This window comes from Acomys russatus, chromosome 29 (assembly GCF_903995435.1).
Source record: "Acomys russatus chromosome 29, mAcoRus1.1, whole genome shotgun sequence".
NCBI lineage: Eukaryota > Metazoa > Chordata > Mammalia > Rodentia > Muridae > Acomys > Acomys russatus.
This window is the reverse complement of record NC_067165.1, coordinates 8,291,297-8,313,340: the sequence shown is the minus strand read 5'-3', so window position 1 is coordinate 8,313,340 and position 22,044 is coordinate 8,291,297. Positions and strand designations below refer to the sequence as shown.

The following is a 22,044-nucleotide window of genomic DNA, read 5'->3' as shown; positions in this document are numbered from 1 at the left end:
AGACTGTTTGGGAAAATGATATGGAAGTCCAGCATGACGTCTCTCTGGAAGTCTTAGCACTCAGGCCACAACACGCTCATCTGTTTTATCGTGTAACTCTGTGGAACCCTTATCTGCTCCTAGGTAGCCAGCTGGAAACGAACACTCCTCATGTCTTTCAGGCAGACCCTGCACCTGGGCCATATCTGCTGGACTAAATGGAGTATAGAATTAGAGTAACGTCATCAGTTAGGCTTCAGCCAGGCATGAACCGCCAAGGAGTTTGGAATTAAGGGTAAGCCACTGCGAATATGACTAATTACTGGGATGGAAAATACAGGTGAAGACAACCTACTGATGATAAATGCTTTAAGTCAATTAACTCTTGCTAAAGATTAAGTAATATGGAAAACTATCACCTGAATATTAAGGCTAACAAGTACCTGTCATCCTAACAGGGAAGTTTGCAGAAACCCAAGGGCAGAAGTTCAAAAGCTAATATCCACAGGCAATAGAGTTATGTCTGTGGACACTTGTACTAACTGTGCATACAAAAATTACCACAATGTCGTATGTGTTACATGGGCACAATCTGGGCTGCCTGGGCACTACCAGACATTCCTAGTAGTTTGTATTTACTTTCAACACTCTTTAGAAATACTGTACAATAGCTGATTTGCCCTTTTGTGCAAGACTTTATTTTAAATGAACTGACATAAGTAATTAATTGTTAAAAATTTACTTATTTTTATTTTATGTGCATTGGTGTTCTGCCTGCATGTATGTCTGTGTTTAGGTGTCAGATCTCAGAGTTACAGACAGTTGTGAGCTGCCATGTGGGTGCTGAGATTTGAATCCAGGTTCTCTGGAAGAGCAGCCAATGCTCTTAACTTCTGAGCCATCTCTCCAGCCCCAGCAATTAACTTTTTAATAATCACATATCTCAGACTATTTAGCTGGCACTGTCCTAGTCAAACTCAGTGACTAGAGGTTTGCTAGAATAAGGTATTATATACCAGCATTGCCTTCCGGGTATTACTGATAAGAATAAGAGATATCCATTAATCTCCATTAATTCCTATGTGTCTAGAACCCATTCAAAGTGGAGGTCCTTCATGGCACTATTCTCATATATCAAACAAGTATCCAAACAGATTTAACAGAAACCAAACCAAACCAAACCAAACCCTTAATGCTTATTATGCTGGTGCTTTATATAGAATTATTTATGGTAATTCAGACAGTGTTCAAATGAAATGTTCTTGGTCCAAGTATACGGTTCACCATATGACCAGCCCAGTATTCTCATCCCATAGATATTTATACTGCAGCAGGTTCAGTACAATCTCAGAATGGGGCAGATTGAATGCACAACTGTTTCTGGGATACTGGAGGTTTGGTAAAAGCTGAGGAAATAAGTCCTTTACTAGGTGGTCCACAGGCACATAAGAGCATAGTGTATGGCCTTCTGGGGCCAGTAGAAAACAGGGTTAAGTTATGGTAATTTTGTTGTTCTTATTGTTTATTTTGTAAGAGAAAGAAAGACTGTAGTTTTATTATTCCTATTAGTGGCTTCAGGGAAAGATAATACAATTAGAGACACAGCAGCATTTCTAATTTTCTTGCCATTACTCAAGGTGGTACACTCTTACCATTACTTTTTAAACAAGACTTCAAGAGATTATTTGCTTATTACCAATATAGTGTTTTTTTAAAAGGCATTGTACAAAGTAATGAGATTATAGACACAGCACTCCAGGGGGATGACAACCCAGCAGGAAAACATCATACAACAGAATAAATACACGTAATGTTAGCTAGCCTAGAAATATTATGGGAAAATATTGAAGGTGCATTAACCCAGACTGAGGCAACAGGAATGGCAATGGGGAGATGTGGATGCTTGTTTTTAAACTCCATTTTATCTGGGGTATTGAAGCCTCTACCTCCCTTGCACCAACCCCTTAACCCTGGTTATGAGAAAGAATGTTATTGTGGAGAAGGGCCACAGACCCCTTTACTTCTCCTGGCTGTTTGGGGTCAATTCGGTTCTTTTGGGGCAATACCAATCTCCATCAATAGCAAATGCAGCCAACAGTCTCCTTGCTGCGTGGAACGGCTTCTCTTTGTCCACCACAGCATCATCTCTGGCCTCTGCAAACTGCTACATGCTGCTCGCCACCACTGCATGGCACACTATCTCTGGGCTCTGCGGCACGAGGCAGGCCGTTACCAGCTGACAAAGACCATCATGCCCCACAGGAGACACTGACTCCACTCCAAACACTTAGTTATGGTGCTTTAAAAATTGCAGTACACTTTTTAAAATCTGTACCTCAACAAGCTAGGAATGCTACTAATATACACATCTTTGAATAGAATGAGTAAAAGGTAGAATTTTAATGTCATCATTCTATGTATCCTCTCTTTCAAGTCCTCCTGAGACGTCGTGAGGCACAGCAACTCCCAATGAAATCCCCTTCTAGGCACTTTGGATACATTTTAATGTAGTGGAAGTTTTGGTTTCTTTAGAAACCCACTTATGCTATGTTTTTGTTTTAATCCCAACTGTGGATACGAGGCTGCTTTTAGTTTGTCCATAGCTGATGTCTTGGAGAGGGGCGCGATCTTTGCCAGCTGAGATAGTTGAACCCTAAGGACTCTGAGAGGGTATAAATATCAGAGCCCAGAGACAGAGACAATACTTTGAGAAAACGCCCCTGAGGAGGAGGAGGAGGAAGGCTGCTGCTGGTTTGTGCTGCTGCTGCATTTGCTGTTTCCTGGACTGCTGGATATCCTGACAACTGAGACTGGTACTGCCCCAAAGAACCCACCCACCCTAACCGCAGGAAGAGACCTTGGCCCCTCTCCCCATTAACCTTCTTTTCTGCTACCTCGTGGTGGGAGACGGGAAGGTATTAGAATAAATAAGGGTTGGGAGGGAAGGAAAAGTAGAAAATACCCCATTAAAATAGATTACAAAAATACGTGCTACATTTTATGTTACAAAATAGCTATTGTCTTGCTTATTAACTATTTTTTGAGGCCTAGTATTATATGTTGTCTAATATTACATCCTCCGCTTCTTGGCATCAATTGTGGTTCATATTAAACACTCAGTAAATATTTACTCAGTGAATAAACATGAAGGACTATATATTTTTTTCTTAAGATATTTTTTAGGGGATGAGGTTATGGCTTAGTGGCTAAGACGGAAGTGTCGTTCTTACAGAGGGCCCAAGTTAGATTACCAGTACCCAACCAGTGGCTCCCAACCACCCCTAACTCCACTTGCAGGGCATCCAACAAGCTCTTTTGACTTCCATGGCCAGCAGGCATGCTGTTGGTGCAGACATATATAGGCAAAAATTTCAAGCACATAGAGTAAATTTAATAAAGGAAATTTTAGATTTGTCTAGAACTGATTTATGGGATTGTTTAGTGTCTATCATCTGGCCACTTTTAATTCATTCACTTATAGGTGTATCTTATATATCTATGAGGAATTCTGGTCAAATGGACAGTTAAGAATATGCCTTCTACTAGCCAATGGACACTACATTTTCCACAGTTGAGTGGAGAGCGGGGACTGACTCTGACATGAACTCTGGTGCCCCATATTTGACCACTTCCCCTTTGTGGGGAGGCCTGGTGGCACTCAGAAAAAGGAAAAGCAGGCTACCAAGATGAGATTTAACAGGCTGTGACCATATGGTGGGGCAGGAGATCCCCTTCTGTCATAGACCTAGGAGAGGGGGATAGGGTGGAAGAGGGACAGAGGGAGGAATGGGAGGATACAAGAGAGAAGATAACAATTGAGATGTACTCTAAATAAATCAATTAAATAATAAAAACAGTAAAAAAAAAAAAAAAAAAAGAATATACCTTCTAGCACCTCTGAAGACTACCAAGGGCTTTCCATTTATTTCTGTAAAAAGAATGACTCTAAAAATCCAACTAGACAAATTATAGAATTGTTCGACTAAGAAAACATTTAAATATGAAAGCCTGAAATGGCAAGGAACATTGTTAGATGGAATTGGATACATGTGTTTATTTACTAAGTACTTACTGAATTTCTTTCTCTCAGATATTTAAAAAAAAGTAGTATCCTTAATAAAACAATGTATTAAAAATATCTAGGAGATAACATTTAGTGAGGGAAAAGGCAGACACTATGCAATACTACTAAAGTTTAGTCTGTTTAGATTTGGGATGTTCCATATCCAATATAGATTTTACAATAATTCATTTTATATTGACATAGACTGATCTACCTAGTTATTCAACTTAGGCAGCTATCTGCATCATTTTAGATGTGAGAAGTCCAAATTAATACAAAACATCTTATAGGATGCTTAATAAACCATTTTTCAGCTAGGCAAATCCAACACGCAAAGGTGGAAGAAGGCATTAGCAGCCAGCTTAACTACAAGAAAAAGAAAGTTTAAAAAAATTTGTTAGACAAATCAGGAAATTAATTTTTATTAGTAACTGTCACCCTCACTCATATCTGTAAAAACCAAAACATTCATTTGGTTCAATAGTTAACTGTGACTGGCGAACTGACACTTCTATGTGCTTAATTATATTTCTTAAGAAGAAAGTATTTGATGATCAAGGCCATGCTCATATTGGACGCCAATATCCAGAGGTCTAACCCTGAGTTGTAGTCCCAGAAAGCTAACAAGGAAGCACCTGCTCTAAATAGTTCACAGGCACAGGACTCTCTACAATTATATGACTAGGACAGATAGCTTTGTGGCCAGAAAACCTACCAAGAACTTATTTCCAAATAATCACTATCTATTAGAAAGAAGTCACACTTCAGGATTAGCCTTAGTTGGTAACATGCTTTCTGAGTGTGATTGAAGCTCAGGGTTCAACCCCCAGCCTCACACAATTGAGTTTGGGGTCAGCTTAGACTATACTAGGTAGGAAATAGGAAAGCAGGAAGATAAGATGGCAGGAAGGAAGACAGATAGGTGGGCAGGTAGATATTTATCTAAGTTAGGAGGAAACACAGCATGGACCTTCTGGTATGGGAAAGTCTCTTTCTCTTTGCATATGTAAATTTCTCAATTCAGTTTTCTAGTAATACACACTGATGCCCTAACCCCTTTGATGATGTAGCCCACTGATCAATAAACATTAGTGCAGGCAGTATTATACTGAATTGAGAATGAAAGCTAGACATTTGCCAGTCAATGTTAAAAGAATCAAATGAATAATGCAATAATTTTTCCTAATAAACATCTTTGGATAAATATGATATAAAATATCGAAAAACAATCATGCAGCAGGAAATCCAATTAAACAATTTTATTTAAATGAATCTGATAGGTAATAAGAAATCTATGGAAATAAATCAATCTAATTATCTTACAGTTTTATAGATCAAAGGAAATCCACTTCTGCTGTTTGGTAGATATTTTAATGGAATTTTATCTTGTATTTATAAAATATGTATTTTCCAATTTGCCTTAATAATAATTACAAGTCTGTTCATCAAAAGTAGTTGCAGAATTCTATTTGCTACTTTCATACTGAGAAATGGAATACCTAAATTTAAGATTCATTTCTAATATGTAATATAAACAGAAATAGCTTTTGAGTAAGCACAATAATTTTCTTAAATGCCACAAATAGTTTCATTTTCTTTCATTGCAATGTCCCATTTGTACTTTCTATCAATGTTTGTTAAACTGAATTCCCAGATGTTTCTATTTTCAGTCTTTAGTATCATTTCTTACTTTCATGACAATAATTGACACATTTTTTAAAATGTGGATTGAAACTGCCTATCACACTTCACAGTCAGTCCTGCAATTCACTGTGAAATAGTTAAACAAAGCCTTTATTTATTTTTTTAAAAAGTGTCATAAGGAGTTAATAGGACACAGCTGTACCAGCTCTTTCTAATAAGCAGCTTCTGTCGCTTTGGTCACCACAGGTGTCTCTGTAACCTGCAAACTCTTATTACTAGTGTATCAAAGTTGTGCTACTTAACAGACTTCTTTAGTAAAACATAACAAAGCAATTACATGGCTGTTGATTGCTAGTCATAAAAAAAAAAAAAAAAACCTCAAACACTGTTTTTCAAAAGAAACTACACTGCAATTTTTTGTCATTGTAAAATAAAAGGAACTAAGGAATTAAATGGAGGATAGAACAAAATGACAGCAGGTAGCCAGCTGAACTTAGCCACTACAGATGGTTCAGAAATAGTGTTTCCTTCTCCACGGAGCTGTGGGTAAAAGAAAAGCAGGAGAGTCCTGACTGCTAGTGAATGGCAAAAGATTTAGCCAAGTCTTCAGTCTGTGTATTTTGCTTCATGAAAGACCTGGATGCTGCATTCTTATCTGTTTTTGGCACTGCTTTTCATCACCTTTAACTGAGTGTGAATAATAATCTGATTTAATTTAAACAAATACAGGTGCTAAAGGTTCTTTATTTATGTATAACAGGGAACATTTCCAAGGCAGAACTGAGTCATCCTAGGAAATTCCCTAACCATTTGCTTAAAGAAATGAAGTATTAGATGAAGAAATTGCTCTACCATTCTTTTTGCCTCATGGTTAAGGAAAGAACTGCCTTTCTTTCAGATTCAGATTACATAAATTAAGTCTGAATAATGACCAAAACTCCAGCCAGCCATAAACTAAAAGGACAAATCAAATTATTGCTAATTGTTCTATAACTGCTTGTTAAGTAACTCTGATAGGCTTGCTTTGAAGTGAATTAGTTTAATCTTCCTCCCTGTTTATAAGTCTGTAATTATGACTGCGTTAACACACCCAAAGTAGCATCATAGGATGTTATGACCAGAGTGTAATTAAACATGATAAAAATATTTCAGAAAGGATACTGCTAGAGGCAGATTATGAAGAATTATTTATCACAGATATTAGGATCAGCAAACTAAGTTTTGCTGACAACTAGAAAAGGCTTTTTTCTTCCTAAGGAGAACATGGATGCCCTGCTGGCTGTGTGCAAAAGAATGTGTGCAATAAAGCGATTAGATCAATTAGCATATGCTAGAGTAAAGCTATTACCAACTCCACTGGAGTAGTCCAGAATGTTCTGCCTTCTTCGCTGATGTTATTTATTTTTATTTTTTTTAGATAAACGTATTACTGGAATTATTGAGACTTACTTTGCTTTTTATGAGCATAATAAAAACACAGATTTTATTTAAATAATCAACAACTTACTAGAAATGTACTCTGTCTTGTTGCACTTAAAGACAAAAATAGTTTTATATTTTCATGTTATTTTTTAATTCAAGAAGGGTTTTATAAATTAAAGTATACTTTCATATTGGCAATAACTACATGTGCTAGCTATAATAGATTTTATCTAATGAAGCATAATGGAAGAAAATTTAATGCTGAGGCTGGAAAACATTCACAATGATGATAAGGAGAAGCCAAATGCACTGAATACTTAGTTTTTTTAAAAAATAGAAGTCCAGCGTATAGCTTATGAATAACAGTATTACCTTGCTCTGTTGGCGTCCTTTGTCAGATCCCAAGCCCAGGTTATAAAATTTTGACTCAGGTAAGAAACAATGGATTCAGCACAAAGCATTTGTGAGCAGAACACGTTGGTTAGTACGCTTTCATCATGGTGGAGGTAGATAGCAAGAAGCTTTCTCTGAAAAGAGGATAAAAGACCAATCAATTAAAATATCCACTAAAATAGGATATCTCTGAGCAGCAGAGATAATCTACATGCTGCGCCCCTAAAAGAGCACCTTACCTTCAGAGGTCGCAGAGCACCTACTAGCATTAATGCATGTTATGTCCTTATACTCTAAGAGCTTAGGATGCTTGTAGGTAGTTTCTATTACTATGTGCAAGCCTAATTTGAACAGAATTTCCACAGAACTGCACTTTCTTTAAATAAAATAGATTTAACATTTTTCATATTTAATGCACACTGTATTTACTCTAAACTATTCAGTAAGACAGAAAAATCCCTGAAAAGTCTGTTCTACTTGAAAAAGTCTAAAATGAACTTTAATTTCAATTCCACTGGTAATGTGAAACTTATTAATATGCACCTCTATTAAAGTCCTTATTTAAGAGCAGGTACCATTGAATTGGCATTTGAAAAAAAATGACAGGAAAACATTTAGTCCATAAGAAATGATACCTGCTGTCCTAGTGTCTTCTGTCGTTTGGCAGTCAATAAAATAATCAAGTCTAAAAAGTAAAACTCAACAAGATAATTTGTAGTGCATTAGTGTTCCAATGGCCAACAATGAAACGACCTAAATATTTGTTCACTAACTTCTTAGTGCTGAGTGTACAGTTATCAGGAAAAAGAAAGTTAAAATTTTATGGCGGGGAATGCATATAATAAGGAAGACATTCATTCATAAGGATACAAACTTCTTTGTGAAATCTGTCAAAGAAAGATTTCAAAGAAACTTGGAGCTCTTTCTTTTCATATTACATAAGGATGTGATGACAGCAAGTAAACCTGTGCTGCATGGGATTCTCCACAAAAGGAAGTGTCTAAACAGAAGGGCCAGGCTAATGGACGGCTGGCGCTCGCAACAGTGCTGATTAAGAACTTAGATTATAAAAATAATAGAAAAGAATCGTGACGATGCTTTCTTCAAAGCACAATTTTGTATAGATGAGAATAACTAGATAGGCAGAATATTCCAAAATCATCTATTATAAACAGGATACACTCTCAATTTTGCAATTCTCATTTACACAAATCTCCAGGATGCATCTGTGACACAGGTACTCAGAACTTCATTAGCATGTGAGGACATTCAAGTTTAGGATTGACTTATCTCAACTTCCACGTAGTCAGTAAGAAATTCAGCTAGAATTGCAACCTACATTGTCTGAACCTAAGTCTAGGGTTCTCTCTGCTACTAGAGTAGCAGCAGGGAAATTGGAAACACTCTAGAATCAAGAGGTATGTGGGAGTACTTGTGTGATGCAGAGAGGGCAAATGCGCCTGGCTTAAGCGAGCAGAGCCTCAGAGACAGCATGTAACTGGAAAAGGGATGGGACGCCTGGCTATAAATAGCTTGGCTGATCCTACCACGATTCTAGGTGTTAATTCATTTATTCTTTCATTCAATAAGCATTTGTTCAAATTCCCCTTGTGTCAGACCCAGCAGGAAACATAGGCAATAAAACGATGAACAGAAAAGTCTAAGGGATTCTTCACTTTTGTTGAGGACTATGGATAACAGTAACTGGGCTTCTAGGAAGTTTGTAATCAGACACATTGTTGGAGAGATACTTATCTGGCAAATTCCACTCCTCCTTAAAGGCTCAAGGCAAATGCTTCTATGAGCCCCCCTTAATACCCTCAGTCAGAGTTAAGAGCTTCCTTTTCTGGCTGGCTCCTAGTTCTCCCCATTAGTATTATAATTGTTTACAAGTTTCCCCTCTAGACAAAGTCTCTCAAGGGCCAGGACTGGGCCTCTCAGTCTTCTTTGCAGCCATAGACTACATAGGTCCCAGCCTGTTAGATGAAATAAACTTCAGTACTGATCTTAACCACGGCCCCCTGGCAAAAAAGACACCAAATGTCAGAGATAAATGCTAAATCTGTTTTTTATTAAGTGAATCAAGAATCTCTGGCTTCAGAGAAGAAACGTGAACCAGGCTGCACTAACAAATTCAGGGCGCCTCTTCTTAGCTTTCTAGCTGAATAGACAGAGGGATGTCAACCTCTAATTCGTCTTGATCGTATCTCAGCAACTACATTTAATGAGAGTGGGAACAAGAGAGCTGTCCACTTTTAAATCAGCAGATTTCTAATCAAACAATAGCAATAGCGAAATCTTTAAAATGCTTATTCCTCTCAAGAACACTGCAAAGGAACATTTAGACTTTGGGAAAGAGATTAGTGATTTGCATTGCTCTCTCACTGATTTAATTTAAATGTTCTCCCAAACCAAACACATATGTGCCCAAGAGGTTACTAAGACACCCAACACGCAGGGTTCCCTCTAAGTGCAGCTGACAGTGTTGACTGAAACCAAACTTGGAAATCCAGGGCACTAATGCACAATATCAAGCAATAAGAAAACCATCTCTTCGGCAATATTTAATTTTAAAAAGAAGAAAGAGGCAGGCGGAGACCAGGCACTGTCTGTTTTGGAGGATCAGGCATTCTGCATTTCAAAGCATGGGTCCCTGCAATATCCAGGTTACTGTGCTAGAATCTCAACTATTATATCGCAGTTGTGAGAGGGAGGGCAAAGATGTGTTTACTCAGTGATTAGGCCCTTAGAATAAGCCTCTAGCTCCTAGAGAGACAGCTCACCACTTATTCATTTGGGCCAATTCACAAAGCCTAGGAAGATTAAACATCCATGCTGAGAAGACAAGCGAATGCAGACGGTGAAAAAGAAATAAAAATTCTTTAAAAACTCTGAGATGACTTCATTATTTTTCCACAAGGAAACTTTAGGAAAGTGTTTAGTTAGAGAAAAACCCACATTGACCTCTCTCTAAACCCTTAATCTTTCCTTTGTGGTAGCATTGCTTTGTGGAAAGCGACTGGCTCACTGCACTCCTCTTTTCACTGGAAGCTGGGAGAAAAAAAGGCTCTGGAGAAACAGTTTTCGTTCCAGGGACACAAACCCCTGACACTGTTAAACACGAGATGCCAGGAAAACACACTTAAAATTCCCACTTTAAGTCCTAAGTGGAATGTGAGAAAGATGAGAAAAAGAGTATCCAAAGAGACTCTTGAGGCCAGGGCACTCCAGAATAGCTTTCAAAGAGGAAGCTCAGTCATCCTAGTCTTGCTTTTCCTACATGGTAAGTTTTCAGAACAAACTTTTTTTTTTTTTAACCTCTGCTACAATGACAGTAAGTAAGCAGAACATATTCTTAGTGTGGGACACAAAAATCAGATTAAATTATAGGCAAAGATAAGCTGTAGGCTCAAACTTCTGACTCTCCTACTGAGCTCAATTAAGCATAGGCCCAAAGAGAGAGAGAACTGAGTTTAGCAAATCAACCCATTTAGGAGAGAAGAAACTGCAAATTAATAAAAAAAAAACTACAGTTATGAAGAAAGGGCATCTGATACACAGAAAAAGCCTAAGAAAAAGTTTCATTCTTCCATTACTATAACCTGTTTTTCCTTTATCCCATTCATAATTGAGCCCAATAACACTTATGGAGTGTATTTGTTAAGCATTTAGAATATAAAACACATACCACAAAGCTCTCTTGTCTTACAGTATTGGGGGGAGAAGAGGATACACGGGTGAGAAAAAAAAAGTGCAACTGTCATACCATATAAAAGTAATAATATTTAACAAATGAAAATGGTTTTTGCCTTTTTTAGCTTGGCCGAGAAGACAGAAGTCTGGAAGCCCACAAAGGGAGCCCATGCAGACCTTTTCTCTGACTATCAGTCACTATGTGGTCTAAGCTTTGGTAACAACGTAAGGAAGTTTCCTAGGTTTAAAGCAACAGAGCACCCTGGTCTAATCCCAGTACTGTCATCTACTAGCCTTCTGACTGTGAGGCAAAACTAACTGTAAGGATTTGAAATAAAGTACATTAAATGCTTATTTACTATATTGGGCCTGTAGGGGCTACCAAATAAACTGTAAAGACGAAGATTCCAGAATGATCAATGAAACATTGGAAAGCAATTACCAGGAAAATAATAGCCATGAAAACGGTCTGTAGATTAAGCAGCTCTCTGGATTTTTCCTTCTGGTAGATAATCTGGGATGCTAATCATGCCTTCAGTTTATCAAACACCTTCAAATCTAGAAGTTAAGGGGCTGGAGAGATGGCTCAGTGGTTAAGAGCACTTGACTGTTTTTCCAGAGGTCCTGAGTTCAATTCCCAGCAATCACATGGTGGCTCAAAATCATCTGTGATCTGATGCCCTCTTCTGGTGTACATGAAGACAGAGAACTCACATCATAAAGTATGTGAATAAAGAAGAAAAAGAAACCTTGACTCAAATCTAGAAGTTACAGTTTAAGGCTGATGCTCAGAAACAGCGCAGCTGACAAGACGAACATGACTTGACCTTGGGCTACAGTGACTACCAAATTTAACACTTAGTGTCACAGAACCACAGAGCATTAGAATGGAAAGAAGCAGCAGGGAATGTGTTCAGCTACAGTTCGGTTGCTTCGCATGTCTCATGCCCTGAGCTCAGTCCTGAACATTACATAAACCAAGTATGGCGGTGCATGTCTATAATCCAAGCACTTAGGAAGCAGAGGCAACAGGATTAGGAATCAGAAGTCAAGATGACCCTTAACTATATATCAAGTGTAAGCCCAGCCTGTTATTTGAGACCCTATCTTAAAGAAGAAAGAAAGAAAGAAATAAGGAAAGAAAGAAAGAAGGAAGAAAAGAAAAGAGAAAGAGAGAGAAAGAAAGAAAAAGTAGCATGTTTATCTCAAAAGCAGACATTCAGGAAGATGAGGAGTATGCTAATATACTACCTGACTGCTTGCTTTCAAGTATAATCTGTGTCCTTTCCATGGTTTTAATGTTGATACAACAAGTAATTTGGAGAAATATTGACTGATTTTTTTTCCAATGTAAGAAATTAAAGTGTAAAATAATTTCCTTTAAGGAATGTGGTATCTGACTTTGTCTCCTTTCCGCTGTTAAATTACTATTATTACTCTTGTGACCTGTTTTAAGTTGATGGGTAATTTATTAATAAAAACAACTGATAGAATAAAACATCTGTTTTTATGTTGATTAAACCAATTTTTTTGTTTTGTTTTGTTTTTTGACAGAGGGTTTCTCTGTGTAGCCTTGTCTGTCCTGGACTTGCTTTGTAGACCAGACTGGCCTTGAACTCACAGAACCTGAGTGCTGGAATTAAAGGCGTATGCCACCATAGCCCAGCTAACACCAAATAATTTAATATTGTTATGCTAATATCTAAAATACAATACGTATTCAAATTTTCTCAATTGTCTCCAAAATGTTTATTTGTAGGTTTCTATTTTAGTTCTTGGCTTTTTAATTATTTAATTTATCTCATTACTTTGTGTGTGTGATTAACAGGTGCATGTGTTCCATATTGCTTATGTAAAGGATAGAGGATAGCTCTCAGAAGTCAGTTCTTTCCTTCCACCTTAGTGGATTCAAGTGCTTAATTCAGGCTGTGAGTGTACCACTAAGCCCTCTATTCAGACCCATTTTCAATATTTTGAGACAGTTTCATGTAGACCTAGTAGCCCTTGAACTTGCTACACAGTGGAAGGTGATTTGAAGCCCTGATTCTCCAGCCAAGAGGGCTTGGATTAAAAGTGTGTGCCACTATCCCAAGCCACAGTGGTATTCTTGTATGTGGATGCTCATAGGCCTCACCCAGTATCCAACTTAACCCAGTATTAAGCATATGGTAAAAGCAGGGGAAAGGCAAGGAGTCAATGTCCTGCTTTACTACTTCCCAGCTGTGTAGATCTTAGAAAAATTACCTTTTCTCTTTTGGATGTCATGTATCTCTAAAGGACCAAATTTCACTACTTTTCCCAGCTGGTAATAGTGAGGAGGTTTAATTAGTCACTTGTGTTGTTGCTCTGACCAAATAACCTGAGAAACAGTGAGGGACGTGGGGTTTACTTCAGCTTAAAGTTCTAGAAGACACATACCAGCCCAGCACTGTGGGAACACATGGCAGCAGGAGACACCCAAATATCATTTGGACCACAGCCCAGGACCATAGCCCATGAAACACTGCCGCCCACACATGAAGAGGGTCTTCCTCCCTCAATAAATCTAGACAATCTCTCATAAGTATTTCCAGAGGCTTGTATCTTAGGTGATTCTAGACCATGCCAAGTTCACAACACTAACCACCACAGGACATAATCTGGCAAATAGACGGCTATTAGTACAATCAAGAAAAAAAAAAAAAAAATCCAAGAAAGACGTTGAGTGTCAAACCCCCCGTCTGCAAAAACTCTTAGCTAGGTTGGTTTTTTTAAAGCTATATTCAACTATTTACTCATCAAATATTTATTGAATATTTATCATATGCTCTGTCTTGATTTGGGCACTAGTGACAACATTTTAAGCCCTCATAAAGCTTAAATATTTATTATTTTTACATATTTTAAAATAAAGTATAATTACATCACTTTCTCCCTTCCCTTTCCTTCCTTGAGCCCCTCAAAAATTGCTGCCCTCTAATTCTGACCACCATCAGTGAGGCATGGTAGTGAGGGACTATAATCCCAACACCTGGGAGTGGAGGGCGGAGGATCAGAGTTCAAGGCCAGCCCCAACTATGCAGCAACTTAAGGTTGGCCGACAAACAAGCAACCAAACACATAAAGATTCGAGAGCCATATGTATGTTGTATTGTGAAGTGTATTTCCTTGTTCAATTCTCAAAAATGATTTCAGAGACAGACAGGAACCAAATTGGAAAAGCTTCTAAAGGAAATAGCTATCTAAGGTGAAGAAACACCAAATTGATGCGGTTTTCTTCTCAGCCCCTGAAGCAGAGGTTAAAATAGCATTCTGAAATGCTGAAGACAGAATATTGTCATATGGAAGACAGAAAGTGGAGGAGGGGCGAGGAGTAGGGGGGATAAAGTCAAGGCAACTTTTCTTTATAAAATAAGCTGACAAATGTTCATTAGGTATAGGTTTTCACCAGCTTTCACTGCTCATACTTAATACTCAGGCCCTGAATTACCTTGGCTTAAGGCCAACATGTGACTAAAGTATTTTAAAGGAAATTAGAGGCTCAGATGTCTGGCTCTTAACAACAAACTATAGAGATATAGCTAGGCTTCAGGGAGCAAGCCAGGATAGGGGAGGAAGCATAGAGGCAAGGAAATAGGCAGTGCAGGCCACAGCAAAGAACCTGTTTCATCAGTGCTACAAGGTGAACACAGGGAAGCAGTACCAAGGACTGAGAAAAGAACCCCTTAAAAAGCCGGGCGCAGTGGGTGCATGCCTGTAATCCCAGCACTCCTGGAGGCAGAGGCAAGTGGATCTTTGTGAGTTCAAGGCCAGCCTAGTCTGTAAAGTGAGTCCTGGACAGCCAAGTCTATACAGGGAAACCCTGTGTCAAAACAAAACAAAAACCAATCCCTCCCAACAAAAATAAAAGAAACAAAAGAATCTCTTAAAAGTACTGGAGCTATAGCTCGTGGTACAGTAACTTTACAGTATGAATGAGAATTGTTTGATCCTGATACTACCCACCACCCACACTCACAAAGGCAAACAGGATTTTTCTGATTCTGAGAGTATCTTTTGAGAGAGTTAATACTACCTTTAATAAATAATGGCCTGATAAATAGGCAGAATAAAATGCATGTGACTTATACAAATTAAAAGGTAGTAACAAATGTCCCTTGCTCTGTCACAGCGAGAGAGGGCAGTGTGAAGAATCCACAGCCCATAGTTCACCTATTTCATTTATTTCTACATTCCAGCAGTGAAGCATTGAAGATAAATTAACAATTAATTTCTCATTAAAATATATTAATAATGCATTCTTGCTGAAAAATCAAAGGAATTACAATGATTCGTGTGCAAATATGCTATAACACATCATTGTTTGGTAGAGAGATTTTGAAGGGTAATATTGTGGATTATAAAGGCAAGCTGTATTATACTGTATTACAGTGAACTGTGATAACTTTTTCAGCACAGAAGGGGTTAAGCCTGGGGCCTCATTTTCCTAAGTAAGTGCTCTAGCACTCAGCTGCATCCCCAGGCCTCCCTCTACTACTCCCTCTTTGATTTTGCTTTGGAGACAGAGTCTAACTATGTAGCTCAGGCTGAACTTGAACTCATGAATTTCCTGCCTCTGAATATTAGGATTACAGGTGTGCACTGGCTCACTCAAATTCTTAATCACACATTTAATATACATGGTAGAGACGGTTAGTAGGTCCTAAATGTCTCCTTTTTTTCCTTGGTGAAGCACCTCTCATTTTCATTTATATTGTTTTAAGATAAATCAATGCATGGTAACTGAAAACTAAGTTTCCCTGTTAAGCACATGAAGCTCTCTAGCTTCTGGACACTTTAAGCAGGCATGCTAGCTGGAGTTCCGGCAGTCATCCTGAATGACAACATAACCTGATTCTTGGCACCTAAAAAAAAAAAGGAGAGAAAAAAAAGAAAGAAAGAAAGAAAGAAAGAAAGAAAGAAAAGAAAGAAAGAAAGAAAAGAAAAAAGAAAGAAGAAAGAAGAAAGAAAAGAAAGAAAGAAAAAAAAGAAAGAAAGAAAGAAAGAAAGAAAGAAAGAAAGAAAGAAAGAAAGAAAGAAAGAAAGAAAACAAAACAAAAGAAAGAACTGAGTTTCAGATTCTGTGATGTGCCACACCAGGACCAGACCTGTGGGCTTGGAGGAAGAAGAAATCCGGAGGTTATTTTCTTACTAATGTACATGTTTCATTTGCAAACAACAAAGTCTATCCTAATTTCAACCTACAAAAAAGCTTTAGTCATTGAGGAAAACGACAAGTCCATGAAATAAAAAAGACAAAGTATACACTTGGGGTTAGTTCTTTGTCTAGCAGAGTCTCAAAACCTGCTAATGTGTGGTTTACACTTAGGGGACGGGCTGACTGTTCATTTAGGAAGCTCCATTGTACAGCTAGTAAGTAGGAAGGAGTCCATTCTCAGAGGCCAAGTAGGAACACAAAAGAAGGCATGGAAATTGTTGATTGGGGGAACTTCAGCATTATTTTTTATGTTATAAGGTAGGAAGAAATTTTCTTACTAGCATGTGATGCAGTCATTTTACCGTCAGATGCTGGCCCACTTGCATTATAAGATATGTGTAGCCTGGCAGTGGTGGCGCACACCTTTAATCCCAGCACTCAGGAGGCAGAAGCAGGCAGATCTCTGTGAGTTTGAAGCCAGCCTGGTCTACAGAGTTTCAGGACAGTCAGGGGTACACAGAGAAATTCTGTCTTGAAAAAACAAAAAAGATACATATATATAGAAAGGAAAAGCTCAGAAGAAAACAGGCTGTGATACTTAAGGCCAGAAAGTTTGTGAACTACATGACACTATTAATGCACGTAATTGTTGACACAGCTACATATAAACATGTACAGATTAGTTTCCTTGCCTCTGATTTCTCTTTCTAGTACCTTCCACAAATTGCTACTATATCACTCATTCCTGTATTATAGTTCTGACAATATCAAAATTTTTCACTGCTTAGTAGCAGTAACAACAGCAAAAAATCTTTTGCTGGTGTTCATGGGATTCTATGCTCTGTCTCCACAAACATCTGTTTTAGCTCTCCTGGTCTCTTACTTGTATCTAAGTACTAATTAAACAAGTCAACAGATCTTCACTAACATTGTATTCGGATAATGTATCCATTAGTAAAGAAATGGGCTCATAATACCAAGGTAGGTTCATTACAATGGTCTTTTCAGCAGCAATTCTGAGAAAATAGAAGAGTGTATACATTAGTTTCAAATCCAAATTTGTCTGATATTTGTAATGTTTGCCTACTGAAAGCAAACTACATCAAAGATGCTTAAATCATACTAAACTAGGAAGAAGACTTTAAACAAGCATATCATAAAGCTAATATACTTTGACTAATTTTAAACACTAACTGCGATATGAGCACTATAATGATTACAGTTTTAATTAGAATTCATAGCCAAGGAGAAGAATGACATAGTCTAAATGGTGCTAACACACTGCTTTAGTAAAAACACCTAATAATTATAGAACAGCATATTTTATTGGTATGGCTGTGTTCGTATAAGACACGTCAGCTTTAGTGTATATGTACACTATACAAGGCTATAGCTAAACTCACTTCATATTTTAGTAAAACCATACACTCCTAACCTTCCTATATCCGCCTCCTAAAAATTAAGATTGCAGACATGAACTACATTGCCAGGCCTTAATTAAACACGCCCCTCCCCCCTTTTAAAATCATTAAGGAATGTTGGATTTTGTCATAGGACTTTTCTGCATGTAATGAGATGATCATGTGTTGTTTTTTTGTCCTTCACTATGTTAATATGGCAGATTACAATGGTAGATTACAATAATATATGATTTATGTATGTTGAACTATCCCTGCATATGTGGGATGAAGCTTACTTGATCATGGTGGATAATCTTTTTGATGTATTCATAGATTCTGTGTTGCAAGTATTTTATTGAATATTTTTTCGTCTATGTTCATAAGGGAAATTGGTATGTTATTGTTTCTTTGTTGGCTCATTATATGGCTTGGGTATCAGAGTAACTGGCTTCATAAGATGAATTGGGCAATGTTTCTTTTGTTTCTATTTTGTGGAATAATTTGAGGAGTATTGGCATTTACTCTTCTTTAAAAAATGGTTTTGCACAAAAAAAACACTTGGCCCTGTTTTGTTGTTGTCGTTTTGTTTGTTTTTCTTTTCTTTTTTGGTTGGGAGACTTTTCATTGTTGTTTTTTGTTTGTTTCTTTTCTTTTTTGGTTGGGAGACTTTGCATTACTACTTCAATTTCACTAGGGTTCTAGGTCTGTTTCAAGTAGTTATCTGATCTTGCTTTAACTTTGGTAAGTACAGGTTTATAAAATATGTCCTTATGACTATCTGGATTTCCTCAGTGTCTGCTGCTATGTCTCCTTCTTGCTGCTAACTTTGTTAGCTTGGATATTCTCTCTCCACCTTTTGGTTAATATGGATAAGGGTTTGTCAATCTTAATGATTATTCACAAAGAACCAACTCTATGTTTCATTGATTCTTTGTAATTTTTTGTTTATTTCTATTTTATTGATTTCAGCCCTGAGTTTATTTCTTGCTTTCTACTCCTTTTGTGTGTGACTTCTTTTTGCTCTAGAGCTTTCAAGGGGGCTATTAAGTTGCCAGCATGAGATGCCCCCAAAGTTTTTTTTTTTTTTTTAAATGCAGGCACTTAATGCTGTGTTTGTCTTTTAGAACTGCTATCATCATGACCTGAAACACAGTACGTACGCCCAGTTAGCACTGAACTTGGAGAGCTGCCTGCCTCTGCCTTTGCCTCTGGAGTGCTGAGATTAAAGGCATATAGCACCATGCCCAGCATGCATCAGCTTTTTGTGTGCTCTGTGTGTATTTTTATTTATAGATATGCACACACATATGTATGCAGCAGCTGGAGTTGGTGTCAATATTGGTGTCTTCTTCAATCACTCTCCACCTTAATTTTTAGGACAGTCCTTCATTTAACCTGGAGCGTGTCACTGACTCAGCAAGGCTAGCTGGCTAAGGAACCCCAGGGACCTACCTGTCAGCGTCTCCTCACTGCTGGGCCTAGAGATGCACAAGAGCAGCCCCTCAGTTTTGAGATGGGTGTTTGAGATGTGAACTTAGGTCTTCATGCTTTAGCAGCAGGAACTTTTATCAAATGAACCAGCTTTTCAGTGCTGTTACAGGGTTATAGATTTGTAATCATCTCTTTTAGTTTCTAATTTAATTAATAATTTTTATTTCTAAATACACATTTACATGGTAACTTTTATTTTAAATTTAAATGCATCTATATTGCTGAGTGCTGGTGGCACACTTGGGAGGCAGAGGCAGGCGGATCTCTGTGAGTTCAAGGCCAGCCTGGTCTACAAAGCGAGACCAGGGCAGTCAAGGCTACACAGAGAAACCTTGTCTGAAAGAAAAAGGAAAAAAAAAAGCATCTTTATTATTATTACTGTATATACCAAACAATATTTATATATTGAAAATTGTAAGACACTGTTTCTGTCTTTAAGGACTTAATAGAAAAAATTTTAAATTTCATAGGTGGCAGGGAAACAAACAAAATAAGCAGACTAGGTATATGTTTCAAAGCAGAAAAGTCAGTTCGCTGGGTTTTCTCAATGACAGAATGTGGAAGACTCATTAACTAAAGCTGTAACCTCAGAATTGTATGGAATTAATTTTTTCTTACAAGATACTAATCAGTGATGACATTCAGATTTCTTGTAGACTGAGGCAGTAGAAACAGTAGTACCTAAATATTAGCCAATTAAAAAAATAAATATAATAAAAATGAGATAAAGAAACAATGGGAAGTTTTCCACCTGAAGTTGGGGTGTCCACACAGGGTCTGGAAGGCCTGAAGTAACTGTCAGAGATATCCCATCAAGTCAATGAGAAAGCTGGTTCTGTTATTTTAAATCTTTCTCAAATTTACCACAAACTGTCCTGGGTACTTATGGAGAACATTCCAATTAATTCTCAAGCCATCACATAAAGTAGATACCACTATCATTGTCATTCTGCTGCCCTTCGTGGAGGCTAGACAGGCTGTATGCTGGTTTATGTTTTTCTTTATTTTTTTGTTTTTTTGGGTTTTTTTGTTTTTTTGTTTGTTTGTTTTTTGGTGGCTGGGGAGTGGGGGTTGTAACAGAGCTACTAAGTGAAAACAGGGACTTGGGCACTGGTTTCCTTAAGTAATGCAAAACATTTAGGAAAAAAAGTCCTGAGTGTGAAATCAGACTTAGGCACTGCAACAGGATTACTGATATCAAGGGCATGCCTGGAAAAGCAGCACCCCTTCACAGGAGAGAAGAGCTCTGCCAGGGGGATTTTATTGCTTTGGTATTTTAAATCAACTACAAATCTCCAATCATTCTTCAAGGTACATTCTGTGGTTACAGTACAAGAAAAGTCATTGGGGCAGCAGAAGGAGAGATAGGGTATTATCATAAGAATCATTTTCAAAAACTCTCCAAATAATTATGGAACTGTTAAGGGTAACTCCGGAAAACTTCACTAAGGACTGAGTCCACTGCTCTTCCCTGCTTTATACCTGCAATGTAACTATAGCCAGCTCTTTGGGTTTTGTCTCAATAACATCAAGCTGTTTGTAGGTTTCTCTTTTTAATGGCCGATCTTTAAAATCTCCAATTCTTCCAGAATTCTGTTATTTTCTCAAGTATGTGTTTATCTAAGATTCGGGTGAGAGCTTGGTGTAGTGCCACATGCCTGCAATATCCGCTGAAGGAGGAGGGTCTCAAGTTTGAGACCTACCTGGGCTACAATGTGAAATCCCACCTCACTTGAGACTCCGAATCATGTTATCTCCTCTAAAAACCTTCACTAGAACTTCCCTACAATGCTTTTAAGTCACACTGTACAATATGGATCTGTTTATATTGTCTTGTATTACTGGCCAAACTCTGAATTTGTAAGGAAATCTCTGTACCCCAGACACCAAGTAGACATGTGAGAACTATTTATTACTCTTAACTGGATGATCATCCTTCATAGTTAAAAGCAAGAAAGGTTCTAAAACTGATAAAGGTGTATCACAGTCAGAAGAAATATAAGAATCCATAATAAACTGGGTCTGCTTTAGCAGTACTGTAAAGTCCTCAGGAATAGGCAGAAAGAACTGAACCCTCTTACCTACAAGTGCACTCAAATGAAGTCAGTTGGAAGCAGTTTTCATTAAGATGGATTGAATGGGCATCGTGAGAAACACTTTATCAAATGTAGTGTTTTACTTAGTGATTAACTATATACCAGTTGATGAAGCTTCCTAAATCCTTTGTAATCCCAGCACTCCAATAAACATTTAATGAGTATATAAGTTCAAAAAGCCTAGTAGAGGATTTAAACCTTCAATCTTGTTTTTATTTACTCTTGGAACTCAATTTCTCAATTCAAGTGAAGAAAGCTGGTGCTTGAGGCTCATCTGTTGCCCTGGTAAAATTACTGTGCATTCTAAAGTTTAAATTAAACATGATATTTAAGATGACAGAAATTTAGGCAAAGTGCCACAGTAACAGTCACACTTGCCTTAGAATGTCTGAATACTAACAAATTATTTTCTTAAAAATGATTGAGAAATTTTAAAACGTATTTGTCCTAACTTGGACATGTGAAATCTGAAGAACAGAGCTGGGCTTTGCTAACAGCCCTGCAGCACAGCACAGGCAGCTCAGACTCCGCACGGCATGGTGCAGAACAAACCCTACGTGCCTGGTGGAATGCATAAACTCTTAACTGGCTCCAAACAGTACTGATGCACCTCTGAAAAAGTAATACCATTTTTCTGAGTTTTCTCACATTTAAAATGGAAATATCAAATGCTAAATAATATTCCCA

The 22,044-nt window shown here is 37.7% G+C and overlaps 1 protein-coding gene across 1 annotated transcript in view; it reads right to left on the bottom strand.

Moving 5' to 3' along the window:
* Faf1 (Fas associated factor 1) overlaps positions 1-22,044 on the bottom strand; it is a 296,484-nt gene that overhangs the window by 96,667 nt on the left and 177,773 nt on the right. The window contains exon 13 of the mRNA XM_051171269.1: positions 7,481-7,635. Coding sequence (XP_051027226.1) covers positions 7,481-7,635 — 155 coding nt within the window. The remainder of the gene's footprint in view (positions 1-7,480; positions 7,636-22,044) is intronic.